Genomic DNA, 27,043 nt, shown 5'->3' on the forward strand with positions numbered 1-27,043 from the left:
TGGCCTCCGCGGTATCAATTGAAACGTAGCGTGCAATAAAACTACAATACCAGCTCGTGCTCAAAACTTGGGACACGTAGCCCGCACACCCCCAGGACGCTCGTAACCATTTCTTGTCAGCGACATTGGTCATGCATGAGTCATGCCTCTAAATGATTCATGGACCTAATTTCGGAGTCAGCGTGATAGCAACTGAGCTGGGACTGTCTGCACTAAGTTAAATTTCCAGACGGTTCTCTGAAAAAAAATTCATCAAACGTTGTACGACGTACGCAGTTACGCACATAATGTATTCGATATTCATCAGACATGGTAACGCGTGACAGTAAACTGCATTAAACCCTACGTCACAGTAATTCAGTGCACAATTATAACACACACACACACACACACACACACACACACACACTCGGCAATTGTAAGCTCGGCACTATGAAATGGACCAATCGGACCGTAAACAACACTGGACAAGAGGAAAAAGTACAACGTTACGCTCACAATGTAACGTTGTCCTGTTTTGGGCTGAAGTTGGAAAATTCGTTGCAAATGAGGTAAAAGAAGGGTGTATAAACGAGTACCCTGATTTGTGCGATGAAAAAGAGTGATGACTTAAAGGCACATGTAATGGTATGTGTGATGACATAAATAAATAAAGGCGATCTCTCCCGTCATGCTTGCATTTCCTAGAAAATAATTCCCAAAGAATTCCGAATACAACAACAAACTTCGACCTAAAACACTGGTAAAATCCCAAATTGACTAAGCAAAACAGTGGATTATTACAAGACCAACCCTAACAACAAACTTTAAACGCCAGTTCATAACCATGACTGCTTTGCGCGCAATACAATTGCACTTTTCAAGCTAGCAGTGGAGTATGACTTCGTCGTCGGACCTAATGGTGGCATGAACGCCCGACGTCGTAACAACATGAGAAAACCGACACCTGGGCGGCCTAAGAGCGGCTGTGAAGCACAGGGTCCCGGGCACATAACTACGGTGTGTGATCAGGCACAAGGTCATATTGGGAGGAAGGGGAACAAAGGGTGGAAGGGAGGGAGAGAGGAATCTGGGAGGCAGGCCGTGAGGGAGGGAGGAAAGGGGAGGGAGGAAAGGGGAGGGAGGAAAGGGGAGGGAGGAAAGGGGAGGGAGGGAGGGAGTTGCGGCAAGCCGGGAGGAGCATCAATGACGGCGAAAAAAGAAAACGTTGCACTTGCCCGGGCGATCGACAGTAGAAGCTTCTAGAAGAAATGCCGTATCAGTCTGCTGACCAGCCGCACCCATCGGGGCACGAAACGGTCGGGTCGCGCGAACGTGCTGCCATCTACCGGCTGTGAGTGGCAGTAGAGTTTGCGGCGCTCGTCCGCCAGGGCGTGTCTCAGGGCGGCGTTTTTCGTAACGACCACCACCTGAGACTCGAGGTCGCGGTAGGAGGACCGGTAACCTGGGGGACGGGAGGAACAACGGTCAGGGTCTCAGAAAACAGAAACCCGTCAGTAGTATCGACAAAAGGCTGCAACACCAAATGAATGAGACATTATCAAGTGATGGGCAATTTAAATACGCAAAAAATGTTCCTCCCTAAACTGTTCCAAATTAGCTATGCAAATGGCTGAACTGCAGCTCTCCCCCCCACCGTACTCTCTCAATCCCTTCTCTCTCCCATCCCTTCCTTCAATCCTCTCCGTTCCCTTCCCTTCCTCCCTCTCTTCAATCCCCACGTACCCAGATTTGACGATCCTATGACGGTAGCTGAGGGCAGGCCGGTCTCCCCGGCGGCGTGGCTCCACACGCCTTTACTGTGGAAGGTCCAGCCGGGTCGGCGGTACTCGTGGAGAGTGACGCCGCTGTGGGCCGGCAGCGCCGCGTGGAACCGATGCAGGAGGTAGGTGTACGCCGCCGGGATGTAGCCCGATACGTCACCGGCGCGCAGAAAACCGTTCGCCTGACGATAGAGTGGTGAGGGAGGGTGTGATCATAGGGCCAGGTACTTTAACAGCAATGGTTTGAGCAATATAGTTTTTTATTGAGAAAAGCCGTTCCAAGTGCCGCAAAAAGTTAACTCTGATACCCTTAAGAAGGTCTCTTCAGACAGGCAGTCACGATCTATCATTTGATATCTCTAATAGCAAAAACTGAATGATGACCTTAAGACCTGCTTCTTTTCGACATCAATGTTTACGGAGCATGTTTACGGCGTAAGAGCGTGAACATTTGGTAAATACCTTTTGGCATTTGGTACGTTTTCAAAACCTCACACCAAAACTCCGTGTTGTTCCTCTAGCAGATATCCACCCACCCTTTCAAGCAGGGATGCGGAGCCGGAGCCGGAGCCGGAGCCGGAGCCGGCATATTTTGCCCGGAGCCGGAGCCGTGAAACAATATAGCCCGGAGCCGGAGCCGGAGCCGTCAAAAAGGGGGCGACTCCGGCTCCTTTTCTTAAGAGGAAACAATTATTTACCTAGTTCGGTTTGACAGTAGGCGTAAAACAATGTGGTATTCAAAATAGCCTTGTTATACAAATACAGAAGCAACGTGTACCAATCCGACCCATCGCCTTTTTTCTTCCACCCGTATTTAATTGATCGCATAGGGGATGTACTGAGTAGAAGCCGGAGCCGGAGCCGCCGGAGCCGGATCATTTTACTCGGAGCCGGAGCCGGAGCCGGAGCCGCAATGGCATTTCACCCGGAGCCGGAGCCGGAGCCGATTTTTTTCTCCGGAGCCGGAGCCGGAGCCGGAGCCGTCTGAAATTTCCACGGCTCCGCATCCCTGCTTTCAAGCACTGCCCTTACCTCCGGGTGGGCACACAGCACGGAGACGGGTCGGGGCTGGCCGGCAGACAGTTCAGCCATGTTGGCGTCCGTCAGATTAAAGTAGCCCGTCGCCAGGTGGACGTCGCCCTTCAGAAGGTCGGCCCGCAGCAGACGACGGGTCACCCTGAGGTCATAAACCACGGGTCAGGGGTTAGCAAAGGTTACTTACTTTTGAGCGCACTAGAAGCCATATCGAGATCATAAATAAGTGGTAAGAGGCCATTATGAGGCCGTAGCACGGTCAGATTTGTGCCAAACACCAATGCTAGAAGTCACATTGAGGCCAGCTTGAGACATAAGGCCAAAAGCCATAGGTCGGAAGTCATTTTGAAGTCAAAAGCCACAGTCAGCTATTACGCTACAACCTCGAACCCACAAGACGTCCACAGGGCATCAACAAACTGCATGCTACCGCAAACTCTCTACCATCTCATCACCAGCTCCGACCTCCATCTTTCGTATCTCCGCCTCCTTCTCCCTCTCCTCTCTCCTTCTCCCTCTTCTCTCTCCTTCTCTCCTCATATTCTCACCTCTCATCCAGATCGATCCCCACGGGCGCCAGGTTCACTGTCGGCAGGACCCACGTATCGGCAGCGGCCGGCGGCGCCGGGGGCGACCGGCGCCACCCGGCCAGAACGGCCTCCAGCTCGGCGCGAGCCAGCTCGCAGAACTTGGACAGGTCGCCCTGGTACGGATGGACCGACCAAGACGGGCTCAGCTGGGGAGAGCGAAAGAAAGAGGAACAACGTGATGTCACGAGTCGTTGAAGTTGTTTACGAGTTATTGTCGGCACTACGTTTTTCCTAAAGTTTCCGCTAAGATCGAAGAAATCACAACAAATAGGACATACATATAGGCCACATCCACGCGATCAGAGGTTATTAACTTCATCTCGCGAAAGACATCGATTTATATTAAAATTAGGAGCAAAGTGATGCCACGTTAGCCTTTCATTTTCATACAATGCGTAACTTTTGCCATAAATTAATAATAAAGACCCAGTAGCTACCCGCTACAACGGTATGTATCCCCAAATTCACTCTATTATCTTCAATCATTCATATCAAACAATTTCCAAAATTCTGCCCTCGCCGGGATTCGAGCCCACCTTCAGCTGGTCGTCGGCGGTGAGTTGCAGGCTGAAACGGCTCACGGCAGCCACCAGCTGAGTATAGAACTCCGCCAGGTGGGCGGCGCCTCTGAACACCATGTACCGGTCCTGTCGCTGCGTAAAGTAGTCGTCATTCAGGTTCGCCCTGAAAATGGCAGAAAAAGCGACAATTTGAATATCGATCATGGCGATTTTGTATCACGGAGTGAACAATTTAATTAAGAATGTGAAGTCGATAGAAAAATGAACGAAATATGAATACAGTAGAGTGTTATGCAGGTCGGTACGGCATAATGATTAATCTAACAGTTCAGCCCAAGAGAAAAAATCCTTCATGCTAGAGAGAACGGTAACGATCGTTAGGACAAAACGAACACGCGAACTCCGGTTATCCCGCCGCTGATGCCACTCACCCGCTGATGACGAGGTCGTCGTCGAAGATGTAGACCTTCATGTGCTGCAGTCCGATCACCTCGTTCCAGCGGTCCGGCAGCAGCCACTTGATAAATGAGCGCAGCGTCGGCGTGTGGTACAGAGACACCTGGCGGCCGAGAGGGGAACTGCGAAATCGGTATGTTTTTAGAGCCTCGGGTGTATGACAACGGGAGCCGGGAGAGGACAGAGGGCAACCTTTTGAGTATCAAAAAGGAAAAATTATATTAAAGCAGCGTAAACACATTACTTGAAACTAAGTTTGTTTGTTTGTTTTGTTGGGTTAGGCCCTTTCGGTCGACAAGACCATTGCAGAGCCGGAAGGATGATAGGAATTAGGGGGAGACATTGGTCTGGGCAGGCACCCTAGTGAGTCGCCGGGGCTGAGCCCGTCCAGAGGACAGGCCACCCAGCCCCAAGGCACTCACTGCACCCGGCTACGGGGTGCGCTCCCTCAGGAGCAGCGGTGCCGCTCCAAGGGAGCAGCCCGCATGAAATAAAGTTGCCTGTCCAGCCCGGAGGGGGGTTGCGGCGTGGAGGAGAAGGATTTCAGTATCCTGAGGATAGAAGCATGGAAAGGTGACTTGAAACTAAGGCGTGTACGCCATGACGATTGAACTGTGAGATGAGTTCGTTTTTCCGTAAAATGTGGGATATCTTATGGCTCGTCGTACCGTGCAGAATCAAAAATCATAAGTAGAACGTCCATCGTTTGATCAAAGCGGGAGAATAACATGGTAGGTGTGCGTAAGGTAGAGTGTTGAAGATAAAAGAAAACGCAACACTACGTTACTGAGCTCCAAGCACCAAGAGCGCCGTACATCACTCACACGAACCTCTAGTTCTACTAACAGTCACCAGGTGGCAGCACACCGACCTGACAGCGCTCTCCGTGCTGCTGCACCAGTGGCGCCAACAGGTGGCGGGAGCTGGGCGAGCCAGTGTGGCCGCGCGAGCCGCGCAGACAGTCCAGCAGCACCCGGACCTCCAGATCGGGACATCGCTCCAGAGACTCAGATAGAGCAGAGAGCTGTGGGCAGAGAGTGGAGAGGAATCAGTCAGTGGATCTGATAATGAGATATGTAGAAATTTCCATGCATGCATGAAGAGGGAGCTGGAATAAAAGCAATCAATCCAACCATGCAGTTGGTCCATGATGGAGTAGTAAGCATTTTATGGCACAAAGGAAAGAGTCTATTTCATTTCTGATGCTGGTTAAATCATCTAGTACTTAAACCTAATTGGGAATTCTTGAAATTGTACACACTAAAGATTTAAAGAATATACTGCACTCATAATCCTCAGTACAGTTTAGCTTGAATTGAACTTCCTAGAATTGAGTAGACCCAACAAAGCCTCTCAATGACAAAGTTCAGCTTCAATACTGACCAGCTCCAATGATTTTGGTCCATTGCCCAGGTACAACGAGGAGAATATGATACGCCTCTTTGCTCTGTGGCAGCCTTCCACCAGAAATTGGTAAAAATCTGCCGGGTCTGTGAGGACTTCAACCTGAGGACAAAAACAATACATATAGGACCTTGAGAGACAAGATGAATGCCTATCAACACTGAAAACATATAGAATTACTAGATGTGTGAAAATTAAGAATATGATGGCTGATTTATTGATTTATTCTGGACTTGAGCCACCCTTAAAACAAAATGTCTATGGAAAAATAAATTTGATGTTAAATGTATGTATTTTCCCCAGTGATATTTTCATAAATTTTAAATGAAAACAGAAATGAGCAATGCACTCTTATATGCTTGGCCATCCAATCTTTACCTGTGATCCATTTATATGGAACACTGGACATTCCTTCTTCAGCTCCTCCACAAGCTCGCCTGCTTCTTTTTCTCCCATAATCAATTCACTCTGGGTACCTGAAACCAAAATCAATGTGACTTGTGAGGACCAAAAACTTAACTGCGTATTTAAAACAGAGGAACATTGCTGAACTAAATGCATAACATTTTCAGGAAATGCTTATCATCAAGTGGGGTGAAAACTGAATAAATAAAACTGAAATAAAACGGCAAGGCAATGCTGACTGCATGAGATGTGTCTTAGGCAGTGAACTAATGGCAGTCTGCACAAATGCAGTGCAAAAGGAATAGTTCAAATGTAAAGAAGATAAAAGCTTACATAAACCGTGAAATTAGCACAGCGCCTCACACTTTGCAACTATTTTGCAAGCGGATATTGGCATACAAATGTAGCAAGTACGCCATATATGAAACTCTGTTATGGATAGCGCCATGTTGAAAGTACTTGGTACTCGTCGCCTTTTGTACAACCCTTTTTATATATTTATCACGAATTCCAACAGAAAACCATTTACTTTCACATAAATTTGTACAAAAATTAAAATATTGTAACTCAATAGCAAACAACCTGGACAACTTTAGCATTCTTTTGAAAAAATGTTTGAATACACAAGCATTCAATCCCACCTCTATAATTTTCAGAAAACAGCTGATGCCTTGAGGCAGAGCTGACGCGGGGGTTTTTATTGCGTCGAAATCCTGTACACCGTCTTTTTCATTGAGACTGCGTGTGGATTGGGTTGTTATTATATCCTGTAAGAATTTAATTGTTTGAAATATGGCTTACTGTGGGCGTGCCGTCCTCACCAAGGTATGTACTATTCCATTTGATATATTTTGACTATAAAAGTTTGCATGCAAAGTGCTGTGCTGTGCGTATTTTAGGAAAGTTAGGCTAACCCAAACCAACTTTTTATACACTGTATGAATTCCACGCAAAGCTAATTTGTTTTCATACTATTCAGATTGTTTTGTTGGTGATAATGTTTGTTTCAGTCAAGCATCCAAGCATGTCATAGTACGAGCTGACAGTAATTGCCAGGGCCCTGTTTCACCGGTGATAGCAGCACGCTACTATCAAATTGCGCGAGCTGACGCAATGTGATGAGGTCACACTAGTGACGTTTCGTGTAATCCGTGAGCTGTGTTTGGAACAGAGTTGCTGTCTCGTTGAATTGCGTTTGATACATTTGTTTGATCGCACAGCCAGGAAGATGTTAGCAGCAATATTTGAAGGTCATGACCTGACCGGAAAAGGTCATGTTGCATATCAGTCGATCTGCAACGTCGAGCCGAACACATCTAAGGCGTTTTCAACGCCCTAGCACGCCTCTATCAGAAGTTATTAGCGAAAAACTGTTAGATTCTGTTCGTGACCTGAGATGACCTCGGGGTCATAACGAGGGGTCACAGTTGCCATTTTCCGGTTCAGTGTGTCAATTTTACCTACATCCCGATGTTTGAGAGTGTCTAGAATGGCGTTCGTGCAAAACAGACGCTTTTCAATTTTCTCCCATTGACTTATAATGAAGAGGCCGCAAAATTGATCTGACCTTAGGTCACCGATATCCAAATTCCGAGATATACATTTTATAGATACTGTTGCTCTTATCAATCGCTGAAAGTTTCCAGGCAATCAATCAATCGTTGTAGCTATGACGAGCATTCTTATTTTTTCTGAGGTGAGGTCACTTGGCGTGACCTGGTGACCTGACCTAAGGCGACCTGGGTCTGAAATTTTCACAACATGTGCGGAAAAGATGCACGAACAGGTGTGCGAAAAACGGCGGCGCTCCGCGCCGCCGTTTTTGAGATATCTGCAAAAAAATCGCAGGGGGGGTGTTCAAACACCCCCCCCCGGCCCCGCGCGGGTTAAAGCACAGCCCTGACAGCCGACAGGTGCCCCAATGTTCTGCAATGGGCTGAGACTGCAATGGACTGTAATGTGCTGGCCTTACTCCATGTGCTGCTGCTGTCCCACATCCAGGTGTTTGGCTGCAGTTCCTCCGACGTTGCATCATACCAGTCTTCATCTGGCTGCTGCATTTCAGTTTCAGAGCTCAGGGTCATCTGTTGCACCAATCTGAAGAAAAAAACAGTTTCTGGGTTACTGATACTGTAGTGTTACATTAATCAGTGCCACATTTTTCAACCAGCTGCTCGGTTCAACCAAAATAACTGAGACTTACCTCAGTTCGTCAAGTCTAGGACACTTTTGAATCATGCTCCATTTCCAATAGACTTTTCTGGCTGTGGCTCCATTACATGGGGCCCAGATCCCACAAAAAGTTCCATGTCTGATGGTAACTGTGAATGTGAAGTACACAGACGCTCGGTCGGTTCCAGACTGTTTATTCCCGACACACAGGCCGTCCTCGGCCCGAGCGCTGACGCCACCGCAGCCCCAGGCTATCCATGACACCGGGAAGACGCGCGGCCCCGGCTTGGGTCAGCGCAGGCTGCCCCGACCCGGCTACCCGGGGCCCTGGCTTTGGGCGCGGTCTACCGCATCCCTCCACCACAGATATTTGGGCGAAATCTCTATCGTAGCCTAAGCGCCTGGGCGCCCGGCGCTGGTCGCTCGACCGGAGCGCCCGGCCTGGACGGTCGCCGCCGACGGGTACATCACATGGCACTGCAGCGGGCGGAGCTGCCGGCACAACACTGGGTGCTAACTCTACATCATCAAACCCTTCCGCCCCGTTCGTCACGCGCATCCTCACACAATCTACATGTCTACGCAACAAATTCCCACTCTCCAAACAAACGACCACTTCGGTTTCCTTGCGGCTTACCACAACCGCTGGCAGCCAACGCACTCCCTCCACCCCGCTCAGTCTGTCCACCGCCGACACGTACACGGCATCACCGGGCACACAGTGGCGCTCCTTAGCCCCGCGGTCCGCCGAGCTCTTCTGAGCGCACTGACGTTGCTCCACACGTCGACGCAAGTCCGGGCGCAGGCTATCCAGATGCGTCCGGAACTGCCGACCGAGAAACAGCTCAGACGGGGATCGCATAGTCGTGCTATGCGGGGTGGCACGGTATTTAAACAAAAAACGCGACACTTAACACAAAACGGAACCGGTTTTCTGACGAGTAAACCCGTGTTTAAACGTCTGAACAGACTTCTCGGCCAAGCCATTGGACTTTGGTGAGTATGGCGGAGTGGTAATGTGCCGAACACCATTCTCCTCACAGAACATTTTAAAACCAGCGCTAACAAAACATTGAGCATTGTCAGACACGACGGTTTTCGGCAACCCCCACCGGGCATATAGAACACGGAGCGCTTCTACTGTAGCCTCTGTGGTCGCCGCTCGCAGCGGACACACTTCCATCCACTTTGAGAACGCATCGACTACTACCAGAAACATATGTCCGTTCAGGGGGCCACAGAAATCCATGTGAACACGCTCCCACGGGGCAGCCGGCCAGGCCCACGGGTGCAGCGGCGAGCTAGGCTCTCGGTTACGCTGCAACTGACACGCGACACACTTACGCACCGTATCCGTGATCTCGCCATCCATCCCGGGCCACCAAACGTACATGCGTGCGAACGATTTGGACCTGCTCTCCCCATTATGTCCCTCATGTATCAACTCCAAGACCGCCTTCCGGCCCTGCCGCGGAATGACGATCCTAGACCCCCACATCACACACCCGTCCTGCAGGCTAAGTTCTCCTAACCGCGCCTTATACGGACGGAGCTCAACCTGTTCTACGTCCACCTCTGGCCAGCCGTTCTGAACAAACTGATACACCTGGGACAGCGTCGGGTCTCTGGCGGTCCAAAGACGGATCTGATCTGCGGTGACCGGCGAGGAGTTGAGAAACTCGAGTAAGTTTATGAGCTCAGCGGGACACGGAGACTCTGCTGACAGGCACGGCACGGGAAGCCGACTCAGCGCGTCACAGTGAGGTATTTTACTACCCGCCACGTGCTGCAGCCGGTAATCATACCCCGCCAGAAGCATCGCCCATCGCATCACACGGGGCGATGCCATCACCGGAAGCGACTTCTGTTCCCCAATCAGTCCCAACAGAGGTTTATGGTCCGTGCGGATCACGAATGACCGACCGGCCAAGAAATAATTAAATTTCTTGACCCCGCTCACCACAGCCAGGCCCTCCCTGTCCGTCTGTGAGTAACGAGCCTCTGTACTGTTCAAAGATCGGGAGTAAAATGCCACCGGTCTCTCGCCGTCACCGTGTACCTGGCTCAGAATGCACCCGATTCCCACGGGGCTGGCGTCGCACGTCAGGACCACGGGGAGGGACGAGTCAAAATGAGCCAATACTGCGGGTTTCAGCAGCAATTCTTTTGCTGTCTGAAAAGCACGCATCTCGGTCTCAGACCACACCCACGGTGCATCACGTCGCAGTAAGCGGTACAGGGGTGAGAGCACGGACGCCAAGTTCGGTATGAACTTTGCATAATAGTTGATCAGACCGAGCCACGATCTCAACCGCGAGACGTTCTGCGGCTCCGGCGCGTTACGGATGGCAGATACCTTCTCCTCAGTCGTCTCGACACCGCGCGCGCTGATCCTGAACCCCAGATACTCGACACTGGGCACGCCGAAACTGCATTTGTCCCGGTTCACTCGGAGGCCAGCGTCACTGAACCGCCGCAGAACCTCCCGGAGGGCACGGTTATGCGCCTCCATGTCACGGCCGGTGATGATCACATCATCTAAAAAGACTCCCACGCCCTCGATGCCAGCCAACAGCGTCTCTATCGTCCGCTGGAACAAACTCGGCGCTGCCGAGTACCCAAAACTGAGCCTGGTCGGCCGCAGCAAGCCGCGGGGCGTGTTCAGACAGAGATACTGACGCGACTCTTTCTCCAACACCAGCTGATTGTACGCTGACTTAAGGTCACATTTCGAGAACACTGTCCCCCCGGTCAGTCGCGACATTAAATCCTCGACGCGAGGGAGGGGGTATTGATCTGCCCTAGCCGCCTTATTCACAGTCAAGCGGTAGTCGCCACACAACCTCACACCCTTTCCCCCAGCCTTAGGCACCACCACGAGCGGTGCAGCCCACTTACTATGTGCGACGGGTTCCCAGAGTCCTTGTTTCACTTGCCGATCCAGCTCCTGCTCCACTTGATCCCGATAGGCCAACGGGACGACGCGCGGTTTGAAAAACCGGGGTTGGACGTCTGGATCGACATCCACCGTGACCGGCTCACCTCTGAAGCATCCCAGCTCCCCGTCGAACACGTCTGGGAACTCAGCCAGCACCGCGTCCACCCGCGAGCTGGCCGTCATGACGCACACTGACGACCAGTCCAGCCGAATGCGAGCGAGCCAATCACGCCCGAACAGGCACGGACCGCCACCGCGAACGATCACGAGCGGCACACGGACCGATGTGTCACCATACTGCACATCGACCATCACCTGACCGCACACACCGATCGTTCCACCGCTATAGGTTTTCAGAGTCTGCTCACAGCGCTCCAGGGGCGGACCGCCGGTCGGCCAGAGCCTCTTGAACGCGCGCTCCGAGCAGACGGAGACGGCAGCTCCCGTGTCGAGCTCCATCTCCAGCACTTTGCCGTTCAGCCGCACCGGAACGATGTACGGCCCGCAGCGCTGAGGCCGCGTCGGTGCCACTCCCTCAGCTCCCTCCGTGCGATGCACGCCGCCGCCGGGCCCGCCGGCAGACTCACGATCAGCCGAGCGCCCCGCGCCACTGCCAGCTGCCGCCGCCGCCGCGCCAGAAGCAAGCGCGCCGACCATAGGCTCATCGGAGCCACCCCCGTGGGGTTCACTCGCAGCAACCGTAGCAGCGCCCACACTCACGCCGCCACCAGCTGCGCATCGCTCGACTGTGTCCTCCGAGCGAGCGGCCGCGGCCTCCGAGAGCGGCGAGACACCGGCGCTGTAGACTCCGAACAGAGCATACACATCCTCCTCCACTCTCTCCGGGCTCCTCGGCTCCGCCGCAGCTGCACCGGAAGCTGTGGAATGCTCTGCCGACTCCACTTGAACCGCCCGGACCGCCGGCGTGCGCCGTCGGCAGGCCACTCGCAAGTGACCCACCTCCCCGCAAGAAAAACAGCGCCGGAAGCGAAACGGACACACGGCCGGCTCGTGTCCTCTCTGCCGGCAGCGGTGACACTGAGCTCGAGCGCCACCCGTCGCCGCCACTCGGGACGGACTCTGCCGCGGTCGGCGCTCCTCCACCCGATGGACGGGCTGCAGATCCGCTCGCTCTGATGACACGGGACTGCTGCGATTCAGCTCACTGGCGTTGGCAGCCGCCGATTCGAACGCCTGAGCGATCGCGAGCGCAGAGCTGAGAGTGAGATCCTCCGTGCTGAGCAGTCTGGACTGAAGTCTGGGATTCCGGATTCCACAGACCAGCCGATCTCGGAGCATTTCGTCGAGCACCTCCGCGCTGAACTGACATGGCCGCGCCAGTCGCCTCAGAGTCGCAGCATAAGCTGAGACTGACGCACCGTCCTCGCGATCACACGTATGAAACCGGTAACGTGCCAAGATCCGAGACGGCGACGGCTCAAAATGCTCCGACAGCACCTTTACCAGGTCTCCATACTTCACGTCTGTCACTGAGGCCGGAGCGATCAAATCCTCCAACAGCGCAAACGTCACCGGCCCGATAGCACTCAGGAAAATCGCGCGGCGTTTCACGTGTTGTGACGCGTCAACATCGTTCGCCACAAAATACTGTTCCAGCCTCCGAGTATAACCACCGAAACACTCAACACCCGCGTCGAACTCGGGCGCCCGGGCCAGCGCCATACCACACGTGAGTTCGGTCCTTGTCGCCACTGAAGTACACAGACGCTCGGTCGGTTCCAGACTGTTTATTCCCGACACACAGGCCGTCCTCGGCCCGAGCGCTGACGCCACCGCAGCCCCAGGCTATCCATGACACCGGGAAGACGCGCGGCCCCGGCTTGGGTCAGCGCAGGCTGCCCCGACCCGGCTACCCGGGGCCCTGGCTTTGGGCGCGGTCTACCGCAAATGCACCCATTAACCCCAAAATAAGCCCATGACTTGCCAACTATCTGTCAATGTGCGTCTGCAATGCGCATCTGCATTCCACACTCCCTATCCACATTCATTGTTTATTCTCATTCCACTATTCTCCATAGGCACATTGCCAGGTGGTATCACAACAGCTCAGGTCTTTTCCACGTTATCCACATAATTCCACATACTTCCACCTTGTTCCACACTATCCAGCAATAGCTTGTCAGCCTATCCCATGGCTCATTTGGTAGAGCATTGGACTCCCGGTGGTGGGAACCCCCTTCGAGTCGCTCCGGCGCTCGATTGGGCTTCGGCTATGTCAATCCATTCAAACACTAGGTAATTTTATCTTGTCCATTTTGTTCCGCAGGCGTGCCGGGCGGTGTCGCAGCAGACGCAGTCCCGGTGCTTCCATCAGTCGCCGCTCAGCTATGCCGCCACCAAGGCCGCCATGTCCCGGCTGGATGACGTCCCCCTCCCCTACGACAAACTCCAGAAGAACTACGAGGTCGTCAAGAAGAGGTGAGATACAGACAGAGGTGTAGGGAGACCTTTCTGTTAATTCCTTCAAGTGGTGGAGAATGAGATCGTTCTGTATTTTTAGTAGAGATCGTTTGCCTTCTTGCAACTTGCAAGAGCTGTAGGAAAGGGGAGCGACCTACAAGAGTTGCCGGTGAGGTGAAACGTAGGTGTAATAAGGGAGAGTGATAAGTACAAGATGTCGGCGTATTATAAACATGAAATTTCATAAGATTTCAATCGTCACGTATTTAGTTGAAATTTTGTTTCGTAAATTTCGTCAGACATTCACTTTTTGTTGATGGATCGTAAAGAAGTAATGCTGCAGGTCGAGCCAGTCACGACTTTTTGTCTCAGGAAAATTCACCCCTCCTATATCTAACCAACGCCCATCGCCCACCCCGGCAGGCTGAACCGTCCAATGACGGCCTCAGAGAAGGTGCTCTACAGCCACCTGGACCAGCCGACCTCCCAGGAGCTGGAGCGGGGCACCTCCTACCTGCAGCTGCGGCCCGACCGCGTGGCCCTGCAGGACGCCACCGCCCAGATGGCACTGCTGCAGTTCATCAGCTCCGGACTGCCGCGGGTCGCCGTGCCGTCCACCATTCACTGCGATCATCTGATTGAGGCGCAGGTGTGTGGATTGAAGGTGTAATCAGGACGTGCTGAGACAGCCCGGTAATGGTGGGTAGCGGCTTTGGATGTTCGGTTCCCATGGCAGAACAATGTTGCCTCTATGAGTTGGTAGGGAGAGCAGATGCATCTCTTATCTGCAATGCTCGAGTGGGCTAGTCTGTTGTATGCTATCAGTGTTACACCGATGGCAAGATATCATACTCATCATTGGACACCGAAAACTGAGGAACGTTGTAAAAAATGACGAGTCTATTGCATTAGCATTAGCTTTTTTATGGTTACAAACATGTTTGCCGGTAATCAAATGCTCTCCGGGCGCCCCTAAAAGGCGAAAACCTAAATACCATGATAGCCACATAACCCTACCAATCGTCTCAAGCGGAATCTAATCTAAACCCCTCTATCCCCTCTCAATCTCTCCAGGTCGGCGGTGTGAAGGACTTGGCTCGTGCCAAAGACATCAACAAGGAGGTATACGATTTTCTGGCCTCGGCTGGAGCCAAGTACGGCCTGGGATTCTGGAAACCCGGGTCGGGCATCATCCATCAGGTCAGTCCGAGGTCACTGGGGGTCAATGGAGGTTAAATGTGGACAAGGTCATAGATATAAGGGTACTGGAGGTCACACTTCACAGGTCATATTTCATGGGTCATTTGAGGTCCAAGATTCGCGGGCTCTCTGGAGGTCAGCATAGATCGAGCGCCGCAACGACTCGAACCCGGGCTCTCACCACCGAGAGTTCAACGCTCTACCATTTATGGAGTAGAATACGATATTCGTTGGATTCATACGGGATATTCGTACCCATCCAGTCAGTTTTATTAATGAAGACACACTGACGTCATTATTAAAATTGGACCACGTCTTGCCACTAGAGTTGTGTTTATATTAGAGATAGGCAGTCCTCTCAAGTGTGATCGCTGTTTCAACAAGTGCTCTTACAGCGGTGCAAACCGGTTAGTTCCGACGCACTGTGGCCCAGAAACACACATATTGATGTTTTACTACGATTCGATCGTTGCTACTGTTTATTTCGACTGACTCACTCCAAAATGACTCATATGTGCATTCTTTTCTATTTGATTCCACCAGTGTGGTTATATATGCAATGTAATGCATGTCAAGATATGATATAAGACCGAATAGCTGGGAGCACCTCTAATCTTGCTCATCTGTGTGCTATGACGTAACACTTTCACTGGGCTGTTTCGTGACGCCAGCTTGCCCGTTATCAGAGGTGTGATATATGCCTACGTGTCCTGTCTCTAAACAGCTGCTTACGTCGGAGTGGGTGGGGCTGTATCAACCATCTTTATATGATGGTTGATCATAAGCAGTCTGTTGTATGTTATCATACAACAGACGTATGTCTTAGTTATGACGGTATTTTGTGTTAATGGAGTCTTAGAAGGGCTCAGTAAAAAGATAGAACAAGTTACATTCGCAGAATTATCCTTACAGTAGACTTGTATGATTTTATGACCTAGAAGCAAAATAGCTATCAGGATGATTAGGCTTTGTTTCAAAATGTGACTCACTTACCACTTTTGTAAAAACTCCAATAGATGCCAGAGAGGTTCACCATAAACGGTATGATGTCCGACTGGAACAACTTTCCATTTGGTGTACTGCAGGGATCTCTTCTGGACCCAGCGATTTTTTCATTACTTCTCGCTTGCCCTTCCGATACAGATTTAAAGAATAATCTTAGCTACTTTCGGAGAACTTGTGAGCAGTATTGTTCGTCGATGCCCCACTTTTTTCTTGCCCACAACCGACATACTGCTCCGTGCAAAGCCCTAAAGCCCCGTGTATATTTTAATTCTGCCGACCTCAATTAAGGACAAAATGCGCTTTTTACCCTCGTATCCAGTTTCCGCTCTATATTAGAACATGATAACGAAATAGCGATGGCCGATGCCCTTTGGATGCGGAATTCTCAGCTTATCAGTTCTGTACTTCAAATCTGTATACACGATTCTGTATACATACAGAAACGTATGCACGGTTCTGTATATCACGTTGCCTGCTACAGGGCCCTGTTTCACCGGTGATAGCAATTAGCAGCACGCTGCTTAGCTGCTATTCCATCTCGCGAGCTGACGTCACACTTGTGGTAGTGTTGGAGGAATAGGCTTGTTGACGTCTCCATGGAAACCCTATTTGACACGTGTAATAGCCAGGGGTGGAGAAATATGCCGAGTTGGGGTGGCACGGGCGCAGCCAATCCGCCGCCGCCCTGGCGGTGACCTTGACCTCCGCCGTCTAGTGCGGCTCCAAAGCCAAGCCGGCGCAGCTGGCGTGGAATTGGGAAGACTCGTGCTACCCCAACTCGGCACATTTGTCCACCCCTGGTAATAGCAGCGTGCTGCTATCACCGGTGAAACAGGGCCCAGGATTATAGCTCGACGAAGCCGCAGAATTTCAGGCCCAAGCGTCTGGGCCCCATTGACTTCGTTGGTTTATGAAATGTACGGTAAACCCTCCGTCACCCACCCTCTCTCGCTCCTCTTCCATTTTCAGCCCTTCCCTGTGCCCTCACTCCTGTAATCCGACTACCCCCCCCCCCCCCACTTTACCTCTGTCTCTCTCCTCTTCCCGGCGTCGCTCGGCTCGGTATGTCACGTGCCTTCCGAGTGGGTGGCAGTTGAGCGTCGATCCGTCTGCGGTGCCTCACGGTTGGCTACTGGCCAAACTTTAGCCCCCGGCGGCCGGCTGGCGAGTGGTGACAGTCCCCGGGGGGGGGGGGGGGGTGACACGGTTATTGTGCTAGGCTGAACTGGGCGAGATAGGGGGGGGGGTCAGTGCCCTGTGAGGTATTGCAGAGATTGGAGGGCTTATGGGATCGGTTGACTTGGGCGATAGAGGAAACTGCGATGTGTGATACCGACGTTGCGATGACTTATTCATATCGTAGTCTTTACCTACAATCAATCGTCGTATGAGATATGTCTGACATTTGGAAATGGAACTGAGGCAGAATGACACCGGTACCAACTTATCAAGTAGTTTCACAGTTCACACGAATGGGTTGAAACAATCATTTGATACAAGCAACATTATCCATACCGATGCAAACATCCATTATTTTTCATATTTTTTTCTCAAGCGTTTCTTCATCGTATTGCGATTTGTGCAAATTAACGAGTGCACGTTTGTTTGACGCCTGATCGGAACTCCTCTTCCCTGACAGATCAGTCTACCTGTATACACCTCCCCCATTAGTCTTCCTCGCCCACTAACACCCCCTTCCCCCCTCGTTACAGATTATTCTGGAGAACTATGCGTTCCCTGGCCTGCTGATGGTCGGCACCGACTCCCACACCCCCAATGGAGGAGGCCTGGGCGGCCTCTGTATTGGAGTCGGCGGCGCCGACGCTGTGGATGTCATGGCCGACATCCCCTGGGAGCTCAAATGCCCCAAGGTAGGGTAATCCCAAGACGCCGTAATCCCGTAGACCCTAATCCTATGACGTAGGAAATCCCACAGATTTCCGTAGGGCCGTGAGTGTCGCGGTGAGTGAACTATTTGCAAAGAGGTAAATGTTGCGTTGGTAGTGCTTGTTTGAGAGAAGTTGCACGATTTATAGTGAAAAGTTAAGCCATACTGATTGATATCAAATGAAGCTTTGCAGTTGCACAAGTCTCATTAAAATTGTCAGATGTCACTATATATTTTGGAAATTCAAACAGGAATACTCCAGACATCGACTGCCTTGATTGGCTGTTACACACCCGTTTTACTGCCAGTGATTGAAACTTTTTTCTTATGTTTGGCTGACCACCGTCATTTTTTCTCGTTGTTTGGCTGACCACCGTTCTTTATCTCGTCCCCTGATTGGCTGCCGTGCTGTATTCCCTCCCCTGATTGGCTGACGACTCTGTGTGGCCGCAGGTGATTGGCGTTCACCTGACGGGCGCGCTGTCCGGCTGGACCTCGCCCAAGGACATCATTCTGAAGGTGGCCGGCATCCTCTCTGTCAAGGGCGGCACCGGCGCCATCGTCGAGTACTTCGGACCGGGACTGGACTCCATCTCCTGTACCGGTGGGTGAATGTAGAGTACACTGGGAGAAAGGAGAGAATTGAATAGGGAAAGGCCGTAGGACGAGTTTTGGCCTCGACTCCAAATGTTGTACTGGCTGTAAATGGGAACTCAAAGATCAAATGGATGGGGAAACGAGTGAGAACAGGACAGGGAACGGCTGACGTAGGCTCAGACCTGATGAGCGGGCCTTGATTCCGTCTTTTGTGCGAGTGGGTGCTGAGAAAGGGGATGAGGAAACTGGGAATGTGGAGGCAATGACGAGAATAGAAACAGAAAGTGGAAAACGGAATGAGGCAGAGAAAACGACCATCTGTGGTGTGTCCCACTGCGAAGGTCTGCTGAACCTCTACTGTCCGACCTCTCGCCAACCCTCCTCTCCATTTTCGTCGTCAGGTATGGCCACCATCTGTAACATGGGCGCCGAGATCGGCGCCACCACCTCGCTGTTCCCGTACAACCAGCGGATGCACGACTATCTGGCCGCCACTGGACGCAAGGAGATCGCTCTGGCGGCCGACGATAACGCCGCGCTGCTGACACCCGACTCGGGAGCGCCCTACGATCAGGTGCGGGGGAGGGGGAGAGAGGGGTGGGGATGGGGTAGAGAGATAGAGGGTGACTGGGAGGAACAGTGAAAAGTGATATACCAAAGCCTTTTGGAGTGTAATTGGAACAATGTGTAGTACACTCAACAGTACACTGCTATGCTCAACTACATCGCATGTAGTAACCGAATGCGAACGTGAAAAGGATGTTTTCAGGTCGTTTTACGTTCCTTGCTGTGATGTCTAACCTTGAAAGTGATTCAGTAAACATATTTTAGTAATTTCGCGGCGTAAAATGATCAGTGCTTTCTTTACTGAGCTACGTCACACATGGATACGAGATTCACGTTTTCTTGTTTTGCTACGTAAGATCTGCCGTCAACTGAATGATGACATGCATTTTTATCACCGTTATTTCGTAATTAAATCATCGGCATTTCTGTAGTGTTCCCTATTTATCCGCTACCTCCACCCGTATTCTCGAGTCTGACCTATACTATTTCTTCCACCGTCAGCTGATCGAGATCAACCTGTCCGAGCTGAAGCCGCACGTGAACGGTCCTTTCACACCCGACCTGGCCACGCCCATTGACGAGCTGGCTGAGACGGCCAAAAAGAACGGGTGGCCGCTCGACATCAAAGTCGGTATGTTGGAATCGGGAAGGTTGAAAAAATGGGATGTGTTTTTAAGGGTGTAGTAACTGGAGAAGATGGTAGAATCACTTGTGGTGGTGGGGTGTCGGTGCCTGTGTACATGATAGTTGAAGCATTGTTTTGTGATTGTGTGGACTGTGGAGTGTGGACGTCTAATCGGGCGTTGTTTCATATTTCTTAAGGTGTTTTGACCCCCTTGCCACCTGCCACTTTTCTACTTTCGACATTCCATTTCCCTACTTCCAAGCTCAGAGCTCAAATGACTGTCTCCTTATCCCGGGCCTCCCTGTCTTACTTCTCCCCTGACAATATTTTGTCTTGACAACTTTTTTACCTGTATCCTTGTCTAACATCGGCTCCTTCCCTCAGACTTCCCATAGCCTCCCCTAATCTCAGCTGACCTCCTCTACCCCTCCCTCTCTCTCTTTCAGGTCTGATCGGCTCGTGCACCAACTCGTCGTACGAGGATATGGGCCGGTGCGCCTCGCTGGCCAAACAGGCCATGGACCACGGCCTCAAGGCCAAGTCCACCTTCAACGTGACGCCCGGCTCGGAACAGATTCGGGCCACTATCGAGCGCGACGGCATTGTGAGTGTTATAGAGGATAGATGGGAGAGTGTATACTGAAACCCCTAACCCCAAATTATCGTCATCATCATTGGAGAGTGGATACTGGGGGAACGAGCGAGAGGATTGCCTTGGGAAGAGTGAGTGGGAAGGACATGATTGAATATTTGAGTTGGAAACTAGGAGAGGACGGATATCTTAGGGAGTTGACATTGTAGTTAAGTAGAGGACTTTGAGTGGTATAGTAGACTTTATAGTTAAATATGTGCCCCCGGTGGTAACCGTTGGAGTTACAGCATTACAGGGTAGTTTGGGCGTCCATACGTGGTTTTCTCAGGGTTTACGTTTCAGAGCTCCCTTACGACATTTCTGTGTGGCCCCCACCCGGCCGGTCGGTCGTGTGTCCTCTCACCCTTCCCCTCCCTCCTCTCAGGCTGAGACGCTGCGCGAGTTTGGCGGCACCGTCCTGGCCAACGCCTGCGGCCCCTGCATCGGCCAGTGGGACCGGCAGGACGTCAAGAAGGGCGAGAAAAATACCATCGTCACGTCCTACAACAGAAACTTCACCGGTCAGTCTAGGTGGAGAGAGGACGCTGGAAGTGCAGAGCCCGTAGATAGCTTATCATGAACTACTGAACTAGGGCGCCTGATGGTTTAAGTGCAGATTTGTTGTGAAAGCTCTATTATTTTACCGAATGGTTTTTGAAACAAAGTCGCTTGAACGATTTTTAAGGATTTGGTTATTCTCACAGTTAAATTTACTGTTGTACGGCAATGTGGGGCGAGTAAAATGTAAACACTTCAGGCCTGGTAATTCGCCACTTAAATGTGTACTTAGCGGTCTTGTGCACTTTAAATTTATACAATAGTCTTTGCCCTGGTTACTTCTTTTTTCATTGCAATCTTCCCTTTTATCACGAGGACGTCAGCCACTCATGAGATTACTTCCTTCCCTTCTCCTCCCTCCCACAGGGCGTAACGACGCCAACGCGGCCACCCACGCGTTCGTCACCTCGCCAGAGCTGACCACAGCTCTATCGCTGGCCGGAACGCTCACCTTCAACCCTCTGACGGACTCGCTGACGGGCGCGGACGGCAAGGAGTTTAAACTGGCGGCGCCGAACGGAGACGAGCTGCCCAGCCGCGGCTTTGACGCCGGCGAGGACACGTACCAGCACCCGCCGACCGACAACGCCGCCGTCAAGGTACGGAGAGGGGAGGGGTTTGTGAGTATAATTGGAGAATATAGAGGAGAGTAAATGTTGGAGATATCGTGGTAGGAGATGTAGGAGTCGAAAGGGAAGGAGGAGGAGCCTTTGGGCAAGAGAGGAAAGGAAGTGGAGTGTTTTGGAGGATGTAGATAGGAGAAGGAGTTGATGATGAGCGAGTGCGATATTTTATTGTGGAAAATGAAAGGAATGATGGTGAGTGGTTGGAAATTGGCGTGAATGGAGCTCCAGGACACGTCTTTCTGTCATTATATTTGCTGATGACACATCGTCTGATTACCCCCTCTTTCCCCCTCTCCCTCTCTGCTCTCGGCAGGTGGTGGTGGACCCGGAGTCGAAGCGTCTCCAGCTGCTGGAGCCGTTCCAGCCCTGGGACGGCAAGGACCTCGACGACCTCACCATCCTGCTCAAGGTCAAGGGCAAGTGTACCACGGACCACATCTCTGCCGCCGGACCGTGGCTCAAGTTCAGAGGGCACCTGGACAACATCTCCAATAACATGTTCCTCACGTGAGTGTCCCGGACGTAGGGAAACGGGAGCTGGGATGGGGAAGGGCTTTGTGGGCTATGTGGAGACTAATGAGGTTGAATACACGGTGATTTGGTACCTTGAAATAGTGAATTTGTCGCGTCTTTTCGTTCTTTGACTATCATGTGTATTGTGTAGGTTTGTATTTTAGAGGGACTGTTGACGTTCTCTTTGCTAACGTAGTGAGTGGCTTCTCTACACGGATTATCAAAATAAGTTCTCTACACGAGTTCTCTCGCATGGGTTATCTAGTGAGTCCCGCTGAACACCGGTAACCTTCGCCACCCGGATATCCTAAAACCAAGCTAATCCTAAAGCCGTCCTGACCTCACACCCTCACCGTCTCTCACCCGGGCCTCCTACCGTATTCACCAACCCCCTCTCACCGCTCTCACAGTGCCGTGAATGCCGACACGGGTGAGATGAACGCCGTGAAGAACCAGGTGACGGGCGAGGTCGGCCCGGTGCCGGCCACCGCGCGCGACTACAAGGCGCGTGGCATCAGCTGGGTGGTCGTCGGAGACGAAAACTACGGCGAGGGTGAGTTACAGAGGGGAAGAGGGTCTGTGAGAAGGGGAGCGGTTCTGTGAGAAGTGGGAGGGGTCTGTGAGAGTGTGAGTTTGGTTGAGTGAGTGGTTGGGAGTTATGAGCGAGTGATGAGTGGGAGGAGACACTAGGGTCATGGCAGAAAGATGTTGGCGGGGGGAGGGGAGTGAGGTTAATGACCTATGAGATGATGATAGCTGAATATGGGATACGCAGCTGGGCTCTGGTGCTGCGACTGATTTAGTGAAGGGATGTATATAGTTGCTGGTAGTCATATAAGGTGCTTAAAGGAAGGCTGGGAACGGGCCTGGTTGGCGTCACGCTCCTGACTGTTTCAACCTAGTGTATATGCAGTGATTCGCGTGTCTAATATTTATTCCAGGCTTGGTAAAGAATCTGGTTCGCAGGGCTGAGGTCACTGCTTTTTTATTGATGAATTTGAAAGTTGATTTTTTATGATGAATGAATGAAATTTGATTGATGATTTTGATTGATGAAGCTCAGATTTAAAGCTCAAATTTGAAGCCCGGCATTTCCTGTATCCATTTGTGGCAATATAGAGGTACCCGTTTAAAATCATCGCGAGCAAAGTTTTCTGTTGTCTGCTTGCGAATTCTCTTCTCCGTCAGCTACCTTTTGTTAAGACCTCCTTGTTTATTGCTTTGGTTTTGATTTTCTACCGTTTTCTAATATCTTTCCACCTGCTGAACTATCTGTAGAACGTAGCAAGCTGTCAATTGTCTCTCGCAGTTTTGGTATTTCCTCGGTGCCTTATGTAGAATTGTAGAGTAATGCAGTTAGCTGAAGTCTGTTACGACTGTCTCGCTCATCACACCTGAGTGCTGAAGCCCATGTGACCTCCCGCGCACTATGCGAGGTCGCCCGCCGCCGCGGCGGCCGGCTCCGATGGCGCCCCCTGGAGCTTCAGTTCCGCCGCCGGACACCAGGGCGGCGCTGCCGTCGCTGGTAGCCGTGCCGCTGTCTCGCCGGCCGGGCCGCGCTGAACCCCAACTCCGGCTCGAGCTGAGCGCTGAAGAAAAGGCGGCACTGCTGGATCGATTACATCGCGCCCCTGCCGCCCCGCCGCCCGAGCCGCCGCGGCCGCCCCCGCCCCCGCCGCTGCCGGCGGAGCGATCGGGGCGCCATCTGGAATCGTCTCTCCTTCGCCTAGAGCGGGGACTTCAGAGGGCCAGAGCTCGGCTGACTGTGCGCACTCCGTCCCCTCCTCCTGCCGGACGAGGGGTAACAGATTCGCCTCGAGCCTGGCATAGTATCACCCGGCCGTCGGCTGAACCTTATACTGAGACCGGCTCGACACCACCCAGACCACCAGGTTTAGTACCACTGAGACCAGCGGTACTAAGGAGGGTACCGGAGGAGCGAGCGGTTCTGGCCGGGTGGGGACAGGGTGACCCGCGCCGGGCGGCGTCCCTGTCGAACCTTCTACCGCCCCCGGGTCAGCCGCAGACTCCACCGGTGTCTACTGGAAGAGGTGGAGTTGCTGGATTCCCGACGGCTACAGAGGGTCTCTCTATGTCCCTCGGAGGACCTCTCGGTCCCGCAGACACCCTACCGGTGGTACCCGGCGCTGTAGCTGAGGCCCCAGCCTCACCCAGCGTCTCCCGTCGCGGCGGAGTCCGAACCACAGGACGGACCCTGAGCTGGAACGGTAGCGGCGGCGGCGGTATCGCTGGCGGCTCCACGCTCGGGCTGACCGGTCGGCCGGCCGGCAGGCGACGCGCTCATACCATGGGGAAGACTGGATCGAGTAGCTCACTGGCTAGCGCTTCAGCAGTTCCATCCCCCACGGCGACTTTCGGGTCAGTTCCGGACCTCAAACAGCTCCCGTCCTCAGTACCAATACCTCAGCAAAGTTCCTCGAGTCTGGTCTCTGTGGAATCTCGCGGCGCAGTCGCCCCGGGTCAGGTCACCGCCTGGAGCGCCGGCGCGGCCGACCGCCGGACGCGGGCACTGACGGAGGCTCTGGCTCGGGCGGTGTCAGCTACCGACAGCGGCGCAAAGCCGGAGCCGGAGGAGCTACACCGGCGGATCGCCGCACTCCCATCAGCTCGTCGAAGGCGGAAACATGCGCGGCTTCCTCGCTGTTTGGAACGACCCCAGAGTTATACCGGAGAATCAGGGGACACCAGCCATGGAGAGGGTACTCCAAGGAGGGTTAGCTCAGCGGTTATGACGTCACCGAGAAGGGTCAGCTCAGGGATGATGACGTCACCAAGAGAAGCAGACGAACGGCGACCAATGGGAGAGGAGGTACTGACGGCCCGCTCGGCGGTGGACCAATCAAAAACGTTGGCGTGTGGTGTGACCTCACCGAGAGAGTACGGGGACCAATCGGAATCAACAACACCTCGAGTGACGTCACTTTATACAGATTACAACCCATCAAAGAGTGAAGTGTCGGATGCCGGCGTTACGCCAGTTCAGTGCGAGGATCGCGGCACTCTGACGGCCGCCGGTGACGTCACTGTCTGTGACGTCACACCGGTACCTGCTGCGGTGGCGACGGACAGTCTGAGTTTCACGGAGCGGCTGCTGCTGCGGCAGCTGCGCGGCTGCAGCCGCAGCTGGTGCCGGCAGCTGCAGCTGCTGCGGGAGGACACGGAGCGGCGACGGAGTCGGCTGCACGGGGCGCAGACGGAGGGGGAGGCGGGGGGAGGGGCGGGGATGTAGACGGAGACGGGGAGGTGATTGTGCCTGGCACATGGACCTTGGAGCTTGGAAGCTTGGAAGGAACAGCTTGGAAGCTGCCGAGGTAGGGATAGGGATGCCGAGAAACGCACGGCCGATCTCCAGCTTGATGTGCAGGCGATACTGAAAGAGAAGCAGCGTGAGCATTTGGCCAACGTATGAGATGGTGTGAATTTCGAGCAATCGTCCGGCCGCCAGGCAACAGGTGGACGGATTTGGCCTGACTTCGGATTTGTGAAGGTTTTGCGCTAAGAGCAGGCGAGATGGAAGTCTGCTCTAGGCAGCTGCCATTGGCGCGTTGATGCCCAGTGGTCTGTGCGGCCAATCTTTGCCAGTTGTGCCTACAGGGGCTCTGGCTAGGCTACCTATCGGTTGTAAGGTTGTATTGGTCAATACACTGACTGGCATGTCGAGTTTGATGATTTGATGTACGAGTGTGATTGAGGCATCGACTACGCAGTACGCTGCACACGTTCTCTTTGTCACATTTCAGCCACAAACCATTTTACCGCACTTGTGCTTGTGCTTGGGCTTGTGCTTGGTGGACCGAGACCCTTATCTACGAGCTCAGACGTTTACCCCGTCCCCCACCACACCGGCTAACCCCCTCCCCCCCCCCCCCCGCCAGGCTCGTCGCGCGAGCACGCCGCGCTGGAGCCGCGCCATCTCGGCGGGCGCGCCATTATCGTCAAGTCGTTCGCGCGCATCCACGAGACCAACCTGAAGAAGCAGGGCATGCTGCCGCTGACCTTCTCCAACGCTGCCGACTACGACAAGGTCCGCAGCGACGACAAGCTGTCGCTGAAGGGACTCAAGGACTTGGCGCCGGGAAAGGTGAGATATTGCGCCCACTGAAGAGGAGAGAGATTGTATGGGAAAAGGGAAAGTTGTGCTTGAAGGTAGGTAGCAGTGGTACTGATATAACCTCACTCTGCGCTCCGCTGTCATATTGCCATCGTCAATCGTCATGCTGTCTGGCGTTACCTCTGGTAGTTCTAAATGTTGTTGGTGGCCTCCATGACACTGCGTGACCTCTGATGACCTCGTGTTAACTTTGTGTGACGCACATTGATTTTTAGTAACATCAAAGCCTTCGTAAGGTTTGGTGAATCCATGCGGTCCCTTTTGGCTTCTTTTGACCTCTGGTGAGCTCTGTTGACCTTTCTTGACCCCTGGTGACCTGTACTGACCTGTATTGACCTCCGACAGCCGGTGGAGTGTGTGCTGAAGCACGCCGACGGCAGCACCGACACCATCCAGCTACAGCACTCGATGAACAATCAGCAGATCGAGTGGTTCAAGGCTGGCTCTGCGCTCAACAAGATGCGGCAGCAGTCGTAGAGCGGTGCTGAATAGTGGCGCCTAGCTGAGCGTGGGTTCGCATCCCGCCGCGGGTGGACTTTTCCGTGTCGGTCGCGCACGGGGGATTGGTGGTTATGGTGAGCTGTTTTGAAGTTCCGCGCCATGTGATGAGCTTGCCAGGTCGAAGGGTCGCGCGGAGGATCCGTTTTCGGACCGGTAGTAAGAAGTCAGGGGGGCTGACAGGCTTAAATTAGTCGCGCTGCATAACGTGCCGACGAATGATTGTGACTTTCCCCGTTACCTTATTGTAGATTCAGAGTCCCGGCGGGACCGCTGCAGGATTGGGCGGGCTCAAATCAGGCCGAGTTTTCATCCGTCGCCGGTGTTTGATCTGAGAGTCTATAGGTCCAGCGGAGTGGCTGGACACCCGATGTGAAACGATCGGTGGCCGTTATGGCACGTGCAATCGCCGAGACACTGTATCTACTACCTGCACTGTACAGAGGGGAGGGCGAGCATGCCGTATGTGAGAGTGTCCAATACATGTGTTTGGATGAG

The 27,043-nt window shown here is 52.8% G+C and overlaps 3 protein-coding genes across 5 annotated transcripts; 1 reads left to right on the forward strand and 2 right to left on the reverse strand.

Moving 5' to 3' along the window:
- Window positions 1–269: 269 nt before the first annotated feature.
- LOC122373877 (CDP-diacylglycerol--glycerol-3-phosphate 3-phosphatidyltransferase, mitochondrial-like) lies at window positions 270–8,265 on the reverse strand. 3 transcript variants are annotated; one of them, XM_043352283.1, is made up of 10 exons: window positions 8,147–8,265; window positions 6,148–6,245; window positions 5,749–5,871; window positions 5,237–5,389; window positions 4,341–4,468; window positions 3,925–4,072; window positions 3,347–3,534; window positions 2,796–2,940; window positions 1,726–1,945; window positions 270–1,444 (listed from the first exon to the last, which is right to left on the reverse strand). In XM_043352283.1, exons 1-10 carry the CDS (start codon window positions 8,256–8,258, stop codon window positions 1,242–1,244), a joined length of 1,518 nt encoding a protein of 505 aa, XP_043208218.1. In that variant the 5' UTR covers window positions 8,259–8,265; the 3' UTR covers window positions 270–1,241. The 3 variants fall into 3 exon arrangements, with proteins under 3 accessions (XP_043208218.1, XP_043208219.1, XP_043208220.1); XM_043352284.1 differs by lacking the exon at window positions 8,147–8,265 and adding an exon at window positions 6,508–6,614; XM_043352285.1 differs by lacking the exon at window positions 8,147–8,265 and adding an exon at window positions 6,414–6,459.
- On the forward strand, window positions 6,829–27,043 carry LOC122373876 (aconitate hydratase, mitochondrial-like). The gene is made up of 15 exons (XM_043352282.1): window positions 6,829–6,999; window positions 13,572–13,723; window positions 14,129–14,354; window positions 14,780–14,905; window positions 17,623–17,781; window positions 18,252–18,402; window positions 18,797–18,969; window positions 19,464–19,593; window positions 20,034–20,191; window positions 20,604–20,739; window positions 21,143–21,375; window positions 21,716–21,909; window positions 22,326–22,468; window positions 25,812–26,017; window positions 26,393–27,043. The coding sequence occupies exons 1-15, from the start codon at window positions 6,967–6,969 to the stop codon at window positions 26,522–26,524; spliced, it is 2,352 nt and encodes a 783-aa protein (XP_043208217.1). The 5' UTR covers window positions 6,829–6,966; the 3' UTR covers window positions 26,525–27,043.
- On the reverse strand, window positions 8,524–13,191 carry LOC122373879. Its single transcript, XM_043352286.1, has 2 exons — window positions 11,245–13,191; window positions 8,524–9,172 (listed from the first exon to the last, which is right to left on the reverse strand). Exons 1-2 carry the CDS (start codon window positions 12,965–12,967, stop codon window positions 9,153–9,155), a joined length of 1,743 nt encoding a protein of 580 aa, XP_043208221.1. The 5' UTR covers window positions 12,968–13,191; the 3' UTR covers window positions 8,524–9,152.

The sequence above is a fragment of the Amphibalanus amphitrite genome, unplaced genomic scaffold (assembly GCF_019059575.1).
Source record: "Amphibalanus amphitrite isolate SeventyFive unplaced genomic scaffold, NRLGWU_Aamphi_draft 001565F_arrow, whole genome shotgun sequence".
NCBI classification, from domain to species: Eukaryota; Metazoa; Arthropoda; class Thecostraca; order Balanomorpha; family Balanidae; genus Amphibalanus; species Amphibalanus amphitrite.